Source organism: Capra hircus, chromosome 19 (assembly GCF_001704415.2).
Source record: "Capra hircus breed San Clemente chromosome 19, ASM170441v1, whole genome shotgun sequence".
Taxonomy (NCBI): Eukaryota; Metazoa; Chordata; class Mammalia; order Artiodactyla; family Bovidae; genus Capra; species Capra hircus.
The window spans coordinates 11976092-11988980 of NC_030826.1; the positions used below are offsets into that span (position 1 = coordinate 11976092).

The 12889-nt window shown below is 41.2% G+C and overlaps 1 protein-coding gene across 2 annotated transcripts in view; it reads right to left on the minus strand.

Moving 5' to 3' along the window:
- PPM1D (protein phosphatase, Mg2+/Mn2+ dependent 1D) overlaps positions 1-12889 on the minus strand; it is a 60050-nt gene that overhangs the window by 32460 nt on the left and 14701 nt on the right. The window contains exon 2 of one of the 2 annotated variants that reach the window (XM_013971835.2): positions 7601-7829. In XM_013971835.2, coding sequence (XP_013827289.2) covers positions 7601-7829 — 229 coding nt within the window. The remainder of the gene's footprint in view (positions 1-7600; positions 7830-12889) is intronic. The other variant, XM_018064148.1, reaches the window with a different exon arrangement.

A 12889-nucleotide genomic window follows, 5' to 3' on the forward strand; every position in this document is an offset into this window, starting at 1 on the left:
AAACTCAGAAACTAAACTGGGTTCCAGACACACAAAGCAGAAAATGGGACAGACAATGGTGACCATCTCCACAGGAATGTCGCTAAGAAATGCTGTGGACATTAGCAGCGGCCAGCCAGTTCACCCCCATCTATGGCTCTTCTGCTTCTGCTCTAATTTCAAAGGAATGAAGATACTAGAGAAGAAACAACAAATGGAATAAAAGTTCCAGCAGAAACAAAAGCATAAATATAGATGAATGAGAGAAAAACCTCCCTGCGTCCAGAAAAACATGAATATAGCAGAAAGAGAACAACCGCAACCATCCTTCTAAAGTAGAGAACAAGCCTCATGAGACAAGGGCGCCTTAAGCAGCGCGGTCTCACCAGACTTGCAGCAGTGATGGAAACGCTCCCTCCGCACATTCTAACGTGTAGCAGCCACCAGCCATGCCCAGCTACTGAGCTCTGTCAATGTGGCTAGGGCAAATGAGGAACTCAATTTTTAATTTAACTTTAATTAATTCATATTTAAGGTCAAACAGCCACATGGGGCTACAATAACCAGACAGAACAGGAGGGGAATGAAACAAGAACACGGTAGAAATTTTGGTCGATGTTAACACAGAAGAGAAATATCAAGAGAGTTGCTCATTTACTCTCCCTTTTGAGAATTAATTTGTAGTACTGAAAGAAACATTGTTCCAGGTCTTAGTAAGCATCAGCAAAGGCGGTTATCTTTCTTTTTTTTTGAGGTTGGAATTGCTTTTACTGGGGCAGGCCTGCCGTGGTCAGGGAAGTGCTCCAGGTAAGTGTTCCACCTGGGAGGCAGCAAAGCCAGGCGCCTCCTCGAGCTACCTCCCCGGGCGAGGAAAACAGGCCACGCTCAGTCCGAGGGCGGAGGGGGGGCGGGGGCGGAGCCGCCACCCCTCCCCCTCCCCCACCCCGCCACCCCTCACCCCTGGGCGACGCAGCACCGGCTGGACTGCCCTGGCAGCATCCTGGGCCAACTCGGGGACTGAGGCTCCCTGGGAGAGGCAGGCAGGCAGCACCGGGGAAGGGGTGCCAGCAGGCCTCGGGGGGCAGAAGCCTACGGGGACCCCGCCGTACCTGGCTGGCACGCCTAAGCGCTGGGCAGTGGCGAGCTTTTCACCAGGAGGGTCTGTCTCCCACCCCAGGTCTGCGTCGCTGGGGCCTGGGGTGCGAACGGGGACACAGCGGGCACTTACTAGGGAGCTGAGGCTGGAGGGCTGAAGCCAGAGGCCTGGGGTCTGGGGGCCTGGCCTAGGCCGGCTGGGTCTGCTTGGGGACCTCGCCCTCCCGTTGGGAAGAGGCTTCCTGAGCAGCCCAGGAGACTAGGGACTCGCTGCGGCCCCCACAAAGCGAGCGGGTCGGTCCGAGAGACACAGAAGCGCGGATCCCTATGGCCCTGCTGCTAGGGGCTCCGTCCCCTGACCAGGCAGATGGGGCTGGGGCTGGGGCTGGGGCTGGGGCTGGGGCTGGGGCTGGGGCTGGGGGAACCTCGCCCAGACGGAAGCCCCTGGGGAGATGGAGGGCTGAGTTGGGAGGAGGTTACTGTTTATTTTATACTTTCTTCAAAGCTGACCCTCAAAAAGCAAACAGTAAAGACTACATCTACCATTCATGGACTTCCCCTGGCAGTCCAGTGGTTCAGACTCTGCTCTTCCAATGGAAGAAGCCTGGGTTCTATCCCTGGTGGGGATCTAAGATCCCCCAGGCTGTGTGGCGTGACCAAAAGAAAAAGAGGGGGGGGGGGATAGAGACAAAAAGTGTTGCTGTCCAAATCTTTGCTAATATCCAAACAAAATACCATTCACAAGAAACTATGAAACACAAGAGTTACAGGAAAAGAGACACCAGCATTCTGCCTTCCTAACAGTTTATCCCCTGTAGCTCTTTCCTAATCCTGCTCCCTAAAAAGTCAGGCCTGCGTGTGTGCCATGCTCAGTCGCTTCAGTCGTGTCCAACTCTGCAACCCTATGGACTGTAGCCCTCCAGGCTCCTCTGTCCAAGGGATTCTCCAGGCAAGAATACTGAAGTAGGTTGCCATGCCCTCCTCCAGGGGATCTTCCAGACCCAGGATCAAACCTGTGGCTCCTGCATTGTAGGCACGTTCTTTACCACTGAGCCACCAGGGAAGCCCCAACGTAAGGCTTAACATTAAGTAATTACAGTAGCTACCCACATTGCTTTCAATGTATTACTCCTGGGAGCTCTCTTGACACGTAATATTCAAAGTTATTATGGTCTCTGAGCATAAACACCGACAGAGGGACAGATGACCAAATAAGAGCACTGGCTGTAAGTTTTACATCCAGTATCAAAACCCAAAGCAATGCTGTAAAAGATGCTATTTCTCTTGCACTTCCTGCCATTGTCCTGTGTGATTAAAAGGCATACAAAAGTATCAGCCTGATATGCAGGGGCTGACAGAGAAGCAACAGAAGGCTGGGAAAACAAAGCACTGGCCAGTTGCCTAGGGTGAGGACAGAAGGAAAGGAGGAAATAACTTATAACAAAACAGCTCAATTTGTGCAAAAAGACACCTGCTCTCAAATGGCAAAGAGTTCCTCCAGCTGTCCAGATGGTATTTTAAGTAACAGCACAAAAACCATAAACTCAAAAAATAAAGTTAAATACAAATACATAAATTAAAAATTCATACAGAAAAAAAAGAATAGTAAAAAGATTTTTTATAAGACTAATGAGAAGAAATCAGGCCTACCAATATTAAAATTTATAAAAAAGCCTCAATTTAAAAAAAAAAAGTATGGTATTGGTATTTAAGGACACCCAGAAAAGGCCCAAATTTGGGCGAGCCATAAAGTTCATTCAGGTTCTGCCATATCATCATATGGGAAAACCTGAAGGAACTATTTTTTTGGCCAGCTCAATAAATATGATTGCAAAGCTCACTTTACATAACTACCAGTAGTGGTCTCAGATGCACGCTGACCTTCACACTTACAGGACCTAATAAACTAGAGCATGAAACCAGGTTCACTTGACTCTGCAGGATGCAGGACAGGAAACAGTCTGCCAGAACTGCAGCTCCAGCAGTACCGCCTTCAGCAGTGACCCTCACAGAAATCCAGGAGCCAATTTCCAGCCACAAGTGAGCTTCGTAGGCCACAGGAATCTGTGTCTCAAGAGCCCCTGACTTCCCGGTCCCCACACAAGTCCAGCTGCATGTACACAGGGCACCAAGAGCCCTGCTTTCCAAGGGAAATCTCAGGTCCCTGCTTTCCAAGGGAAATCTCAGGTCCCTGCTTTCCAAGGGAAATCTCAGGTCCCTGCTTTCCAAGGGAAATCTCAGGTCCCTGCTTTCCAAGGGAAATCTCAGGTCCCTGCTTTCCAAGGGAAATCTCAGGTCCCTGCTTTCCAAGGGAAATCTGAGGTCCCTGCTTTCCAAGGGAAATCTCAGGTCCCTGCTTTCCAAGGGAAATCTGAGGTCCACAGAAATCTTTCCTATCCACCTGCAGTTCCATTGGAGGATCCTTCTACAAGGAGCAATGTAACATAGTTACATTCCACATTTATCTTAACCAGGGAAAGAGTGCTAGAAGAGGATAAACTCCAGGTCATCTTCCCACTATAGAAGGGTTTTATGCCTGGTAAGCCGCCTAATCAGCAAGGAATGGCTGTGGAATTGTTCAAGTGGCTACTGATGGACAGTTAGAAAAAAATATTAACTTGAATCTCTACTACGTAACTTTAAAATTCCAGAGCTATAAGATTAAAATGTAAATGGTAAAACCATACAAGTACTAGAAAAGCGGCTCTTGAAATATGGGTCAGGGACCCCCCTGGAAGTCCCCCAGACAATTTCAGGGGATCTGCAAGGTCAAAATTATTTTCCTAATAATACTAAGACCACGTGCATACAGTGGAGTTTTTAAACAGCTACAGAACGATATATTGTATGATAAAAGATGTCAATATTTGGATGATCTGCATAACCCAGCTAACCAAATATTTTATAAGTGACCAATACTTAGGTTTCAAAATCATGCACAAGGGCTATATACTTTATGATTCCAACTATGTGGCACTCTGGAAAAGGTAAACTAAGGAGATAATAAAAAGACCAGTGCTACCAGGAACAGAAAGGGAGGAAGGGGAAAGGAGGCAGAGCACAGAGGATTCCCAGGACAGTGAAACTATTCTGTATGAAACTATAAAGGTAGACACCTGTCATTACACATCTGTCAAACCCTAGAATGTACAACACCAAAAGCAACCCAAATGCAATCTATTGACTTTGAGTGATAATGATGTGTTCATGTATGGTCATCAACCATAACAAATGAACCACTCTGGGAAAGAGAGCTGATTGTGGAAGAGACTATTCACACAGAGGAGGCAGGGACTCCTGTACTTTGTGCTCAATTTTGCTATGAATCTAAAACTGCTCCAAAAATAAAAAGTCTATTTAAAAGATCATGCATGGATGAAGATATTTAACCAAAGGCTCTTAACTGATACACCAATGGCTCTCAATGAAAGAATATGAAAAAGTTACCGATAAGATTTCAGACACCACATTATCAAGAAATTCCCTCTTGATGAATTTTGGAACAGTATCAAAGAAAAATACCCCCAAAATATGAAAAAGCTTTAAAACAGTCTCCCTTTTCCACCTATATATCTATGTAAAATATGATTTTACTTTACATACTGCAACCAAAATATCTTACCACAACAGTGTGAATGCAGAAGCAAATATAAGAATCTAGCTGTCACCTACTAAGCCAGACAAGAAAGAGACTTACAAAACTGTAAAACAGTGCCAATCCTCTCAAATATTTGTTTTGGGGAACCAGCTATTTTTTCATAAAAAAAAAAGTTCTTTATGTTAACATATAATGAGCTTAATATTGTTATTTTTCAATAAATTAACAAATATCTGAAAACACCTTCATTTTAATTCCTAATATGGTTAAGTCAATACATCTGACCCATATAAACAAAAAAACTCTCTGAGGGCCTCAATTTTTAAGAATGTAAAGTGTTCCTAAGACCAAAGTTCATAACTGTTGTATGAGAAGAAAATATAGAAGACTTTATAACAACCTCAGAGTGAAGGAATTATGTATATGGCACAAAAACCAAAAGTCATAATGGTAGACACGGATAAAATTAATTACATTAAAATAAACTTCCACATGGAAAAAAAATCCCAGGAGCAGAATCAAAAGACAAACTGTGAAAGCGACATCTGAAATTCATCACATACATATAAGTCTAATCTCTCTAATCTACATGTGGCCCCTATACATTAATACAAAAAGAAGGGTGACTACTCTCCCTCATAAATGAACAAAGATGATACACAAAAACACGCAGAAAAGGAAGTCTATATGGCTTTTCAACAAAAAAAAGAAATTCAACTTTTCTCAAGATAAATGCAACTGAAAGCATCACCAAGATGACTTTTTTTTTTAACCTACAACTGGTGATGGTCAAAAAGTTCTATAATTATGTTGTCAGGGTCATTCACATATATTGCTGATAGAAGTATAAACTGGTACAATCTCCATGGAGACAAATAGTTACCAATGTAATTTTATATCCTGCTTATTGTGACCAACAAGCGTTCTCCTGTATTATTAAAAGTTCCTGGCAGGGGAAAGGGGGAATTGGTCAAAGGTACAAATCTCCAGTTATAAGATAAGTAAGTACTATGGATGGAATGGACCACATGGTGACTGTAGTGAACACTGCTATACGACACACAGGAAAGTGGTTATAACAATAAATCCTGAGGGTTCTCATCACAAGAACCTTTTTTCCCTTTTTCTCTCTTTTTAAAAATTGTATCTGTATGAGAAGATGGAGATTAGTTGAACCTATTGTGGTAATATTTCACAATATAATTAAACCAAACCACGATGTAGTACGTCTTAAATCTACACAATGACATGCGATTACCCCTCAGCGAAACAGGCAAAAAAGGGTGTATTTTTTAAAATCCCTCATACGTGTTGGAGGTCCTTATACCAGTCTACCCCTACTTTTTTGTCTATTTGTTCTGGCCATGCCATGCAATTTGCAGGATCTTACTGAACCTAGGCCCTCAGCAGTGAAACTGCAGAGTCTCAACTACTGAACCACCAGGGAATTCCCTGACCTTTACTTTAACGTTTGAAAATTTTCATAATACCATAATTTTTAAAAATTTTGTTCACATCATATCCAGTTACGAATATAATTAAATGTAATTAACCATTTTCCAGATGTTGGGCCTTCAAGTTATTTTCAGCTAAATTAACAGTCAATAAACACTGCTGCAATCAATAACTCTATTTAGACATTTTGGTCCACATTTCCTATTTCTTCTTTAGAGGAGATTCCTGAAATTACTCAGCCTATATAAATTTGAAGTTAGTGGTATGTTGTTTTTTGTATAGGTCATACCAATATATAATCCTAGCAACGGGATACCCATTACAATTAAAACACTGCTAACTCAATAACAAAAAATAGAACTTCACTTCAATGTTAAATAGTTTTTCAAATGCTTCTACTACTGGTTTTCATTTTTCCTGTCATTCAAACTTCTCCTTTATGCCATCTGCAGGTGGCAGAGTTTTACTGCTTCCCTCACTGATCTTTTGAACTCTTGGTAATTTAAGGATGTTAGTTCTTTCCTTCAGCTTATTATTTCTCTGAAAAAAAATTTTTTTTATTTAATAAAAACAAGAAAGGAGAAAAAAGTAACAATATTACGGTAAGACTTGAGTTAAATGATTATTTAGAAAACACTGGATTCTGTTTACTTCCCTCAGATCCTTGATTTTTTAAAAACTAGTATTGGAATGATTTTTAAATTTTCTTATGTTATTCCTTCCTCTGCTTATAGAATAACCTTGCATTTTAGTTTGTATCATAAAAATACTATACTTAAGTCAAATTCACTTCATAGTTTACAAACTGTCTCAAAACACACTGAGAACATAACACAGAGGTTTGCCATGTACATGACTTACAAACCAAAGGGGAAAACTGAAGGCTAATTCTAACAAAATTCTATTCCCCAAAATAGATTCAAATTGTTCTGTTCTGAAACTCTGAGGGCTGCTTTGTCCAGATTCTGAAGGGCATGCTGTTTAGTGCTTATACAAAAGGCTTTAAATAAATCCCTGTTTGTTTTGTTACTTGAGTGCCATTAAGATATTATTTCCTTTTGGAGCCATTTATCAGAAATAAATCAGTCAATTCAAAATAATAAAAATAAATATGAATATACATGGATATTTTACCAGGCAAGCTAAAAATCTGTAACTTTATTAAAAGGGAGAAGTAGGTCAATCTGGTAAGTAAAGCTGCAGCTGCTGCTAAGTCACTTCAGTCGTGTCCGACTCTGTGCAACCCCATAGATGGCAGCCCACCAGGCTCCCCTGTCCCTGGGATTCTCCAGGCAAGAACACTGGAGTGGGTTGCCATTTCCTTCTCCAATGCAGGAAAGTGAAAAGTGAAAGTGAAGTCGCTCAGTCGTGTCCGACCCTCAGCGACCCCATGGACTGCAGCCTACCAGGTAAGTAAAGCAGAAAAGGACTAAATAAAACCAAGAGAGGAAGACAGAGCAGGACAATCATTACCTCCCACCAAGTCCTTCGATTCGCTCTCTTTCCTTGGGAAGTTCCGGCTTATGGTCCTGCGTCACCTCCACAGCTCGGATAAAATCATCCTTGGGATCATCTTGAATTCCAAGAACCACCCCCGAGTCGCCCACGTGAGCAACATACATCTTCAAGCCTCGGATGATGACCACGCTGGCAGTTGTCCCTGATGTGCTGGGAAGACCTGTCATAGTCTTTGGCCATTCTGCTGTAATAGAAAAGAAAAAATGTTACTTTCAGATGTATACATAACTACCGTGGCAGAATAAAAACTGCAACTTACGTTGAGTTAGCATGTTAAAATCTGAATGAGCACACAAAAATATTTAAGAAACATATTTGAAAGCTATTAAAGAAGGACTTAGGTTAATCCCTTCATTCTTACATTAATAAATTAATTATATAGATAATGCAATTATATTGTGACCATCAAGGCAATCTTAGGAGAAAAATGTTACATCATAGGTTTAGTAATTCCACATAAGTCTTAGTCTTAACTACATTTAGTAGCAAGGATATGTTAAAAGTTTGATACCATACTGGCAGCAGCTTATCATCTGTTTATATTAATTTTTCTCCAAAAAGAGTTTCAGAAAAAGCTACTTGATTTGTTTTTAAAATAACTCTGCTGAGTATTCATAACCTAATAAATAACATTTACCAAGCACCTACTGGATACCACTTGCTAAGAGCTTTACCTGTGCTAAGAGCTTTACCTGTGCTAAGAGCTTTACCTGTATTATCTCATAACACTAACAATAAGCTAAGATCAGTTCCATTATTTTCACTTTGCAGGTGAAGAAACCAAAACTTTGGTTAAGAAAGTTGCTCAAAATAACTCAAATATTTTAAGCAGCAAAGATCCCATGTATCTAATTCCAAAACCTATACTGATTATATTCACTATCATTTAAAACTTCTGAAATATTCTATGAAATGAAGAGTAGTCATTCAGTCGTGCCCGACTCTTTGTCTGGTGGACTGCAGCCCACCAGACTCATCTGTCCACGGGATTTTCCAAGCAAGGATACTGGAGTGGGTTGCCATTTCCTTCTCCAGGGGATCGTCCCAACCCAGGGATTGAACCTAGGTCTCCTGCACTACAGCTAGATTTTTTACCGACTGAGCTACAAGAATGAAATATTCTATAACATTAAACATTACAGTTCAAGATAGCAAACAAAGTCTGAACACTAACGTATTCTCCCCACAAAATCCTACTGAAAAGACGGATTACAAATAATAAAAAGTTCTGAAACACAGTCATGAAACACAGAGAAGGGTCATAAGAAAATCTGAGGAATTCCTGAAATTTTAAACAAATGCAACTGTATTGAGGGGAAAAAAATCAGAATGCAAAATTTGTAATTCAACAGGAGGAAAAAGCAGTCGGTAAAGAAGGCAGTACATCAGTATTCCTTGTTAACAGAGTTCCAGAAAAGTTCAAACTCAGAGGCAGTGACAAAGGCTGAAGTAAGGAATGGATGGTGGAAGCTTGGCAGATTCATTTAAAACTGGGAGCTAGGTTAGTGCCTACCCTAGCACATGGTAAAAGGTGAAATACTTAAGTTCCTAAGATGTCAGTACTAACTACAGTGCGTGCATGCTAAGTCACTTCAGCCATGTCCGACTCTTTGTGACCCTATGGACTGTAGCCCGCCATACTCCTCTGCCCAGGGATCCTCCAGGCAAGAATGCTGGAGTAAGCTGATGTGCCCTCCTCCAGGGGATCTTCCCAATCCAGGTATCGAACCTCCATCTCTTATGTCTCCTGCATTGGCAGGTGGATTCTTTACCACTAGCACCACCTGGGAAGCCCCAGTACTAACTATAATACTTCTCTTCTTTTTAATTAATTTATTTAATTAGAGGATAATTACAATATTATGATGGTTCTGCCATGCATCAGCATGAATCAACCACAGGTGTACATGAGTCCTCCCCATCCTGAACTCCCCTCCCACCTCTCTCCCCACCCTATCCTATCCTCCTAGCTTGTCCCAGAGCACTGACTCTGGGTGCCCTGCTTCATGCATCAAACTTGCACTGGTCCTCTATTTTTGCATGTTTCAGAGCTATTCTCTCAGATTATCCCACCCTCGCCTTCTCCCACCGAGTCTAAAAGTCTGTTCTTTACCTCTGTGTCTCCTTCACTGCCCTGCATGTAGGACCATGGGTACCATCTTTCTAAATTCCACATATATGCATTACTATACAGTATTTGCCTTTCTCTGACTTATTTCACTCTGTGTAACAGGCTCCAGGTTCATCCACCTCATGAGAACTGACTCAAATGTGTTCCTTTTTATAGCTGAGTAATACTCCATTGTGTATATGTACCACAACTTCCTTATCCATTCATCTGGCAATGGACGTCTAGGCTGCTCCCGTGTCCCAGCTATCGTAAATAGTGCTGCCATGAATCCTGGGGTCCATGTGTCTCTTCCAATTCTGCTCTCTTTTAAGGAAAGTGGTGCATCTGCCAATGGGAACAACAGGATCTCAAAGGAGATGTGGGAGAAGAAATAAATTCCGCCCCCGCCAAGTGGATGAGGTGTCACTCAACTTTTATAGCCATGAGCCTTCTCTAATATACTAGACTGACTAGTTCTTTTCTTTTCCAAAATTATATACGCCGAAAAGCCATCTCGTGAACCCTACAGTGCATCTTCCTGGCCCATCACATGATACAGATGGAATTCATCCTCCAGAGTGACCTGTCACAACAGAGGGCTTCCTGCAGCACAGGAAACAACTGCTGAGGGAAACCAGAACAGCTACCAATATTGATGTAGCTAGAAATTCATGTACAGATACCATGTACACACGTAAAACCATCTGCAACAGTACCAGACATGTGGTAAGTAGTCAATAAACATTGGTTTGCGGGATTTTCTGGTGGCTCTGTACTTAAGAATCAGTCTGCTAATGCAGGAACATGGGTTCGATTCCTGGTCCAGGAAGATCCCACAGGCGACAGAGCAACGAAGCTACAGAACCTGTGCGTTGAAGACTGAGAGCCTGTGTTCAGCCACAAGAGAAGCCAATGCAATGAGCAGCCCTCACTCACCACAACTGGAGAAAAAGTCTGCACAGCTACAGAGACCCAGCAGAGCCAAAAATAAAATAAATAAATAAAATTTTTAAACATCAGTTTTTGTTATTACCGTTATGTATTTAAGAAAAAAGCAAACAGCCTGAGAGACACCAAGTGGAGTTGCAAAAAAAAAAAAAAAAAAAAAGCCCCAAGGAAAACAGTTGTGGCTAGATTACTGGCATTGATAAAGTTCAATAAGATCAATGGATATAAATACTTATATAAAATATCAATTCTATTTTTGTAAAATAGAAAAAATTACAAAATGTAACTTTAAAAACAAGATCCCATTCACAGTAACAGCAAAAGGTGTGAAATATCTGGGAACAATGCTAACAAATCTCTAATAAGACATTTATGGAAAAGTAGTAAACCAGTGAACAAATAAAACAGCACAGACCCATGCATATTTAGACACTTGGTATATTAACAATGGAGAAAAGACAGACATGCAATAAATGGGACTCGGACAAAATTTAAAAACTCTTAACTCTGAGTTCCTGATGCCAAACACAAAAAAATCAATTCCAGGTACATTAAAGACCAAACATGAGGGACTTCCCTGGTGGCACAGTGGATAGGAATCTGCCTGCCAATGCAGGGGACACAAGTTCGATTCCTGCTCCTGGAACTGAGTAGGGCAATTAATCCCATGCACCACAACTACTGAGCCTGCGGGCCCTAGAGCCCGTGCTCCGCAACAAGAGAAGCCACCGCAGTGAGAGGCCTGCACACGGCCACTAGAGAGCAGCCCCTGCTCGCTGCAACTGGAGAAAGCCTGCGTGCGGCAGCGAAGGCCCAGCAAAGCCAAAGTGAGTCAATTTAAAAAAAGGCCTAACGTGAAAAGCAAAGTTAAAACGCTCAGAAAATGCACAAAAAGGTACATTCATGATCTCAAGGTAAAGAAGGATTTCCTAAAGACAAAAAATGGACTAGCCATGTAAAATAAAATGACTGTGAAGTTGTACTACCATCAAGACTTTCATTCAAACATATTAGAGTGAAAAACAACTCACAGAATGGAAGAGGATATATTTGTAACATATATGGGTCAAAGGAATAGTATCCAGAATACGTAAAAAGCTCCACAAATCAAATCAGTAAGACTACTCAACAGAAAAACAGATGAAGAGCCTAAACAGGCTTTGACAAACGAGGACATGCAGACAGCCAGGAAGCACGCGGAGATGTCTGGCTTCTTTAATCATCAGGGAAATACAAATTAAAAGCCGCAGTGAGATACCACACACAATTATCAGACTGCATAAAGCTTGACAATAGTAAGTTAAGAATGTGGAATAACACGTTCTATCGTCAACTACTGGTAGGAGTGTGAACTGGTACAACTACTTTAGAAAGCATCTAGGCATTACACGGCAAAGGTGAAGACAGGCATACTCTGACTGTCCATTACCCTTTGGCATACACGATAAATCAAAGCACATGAGCACACAATACCTATGAATGCTCACAGCAGCACTGTTCATCTGGGCTTAAAATGAGCAACAACTCAAATGTCCTTCAAAATAACAACAGATTATACTACACACCATGGGTAAGAATCTCACAAGAAGCATGAGATAAAAGAATACATACAGCATGATTTTCTTCAGAAAAAAAAAAAAACATGTTTACAGGCAACAGGCAAACTATTAAGAAAAATAAGTAAATCACTACAGAACTACAATCACGTAAGTCAAGATCCTGGTTGCCCCTTGGGGGAAGTGAGGAATATGAGATCAGAAGGGCCTACTGGGGTGCAGGCAATGTTCTCTTTCTTAACTGGATAGTGTTCATTTTATGATTATTTATTATACTATACATTTATGTTTTACGGCCTTTTATGTATGCATGCTATATTTCAGGGGTTTTTTTAAGTTAAAAGAAAAAAACAGCAGCAGGAAAAAGGCATCAATTCTGCAAACATAGATCCCAGCAGACAGCTCTATAGACCATGCAGTTTTGCAGTTTGGTTATAGACATCATTTCTTAGAAGCTCAGCCTAGAGTATGGTGTATGTTTCTTTAGACCTTTATTTTATGGCTCTAGGTAAAACCTTTCCTTTCTTTTTTTTTTTTAAAGAAACTGGAAAAGATTGTTTTCTGCAGCTAAATATAATGAGAACGAAGTGAACTCCCAGAAAAAAGAGTTCTTAAGCACATTCAGAAAAA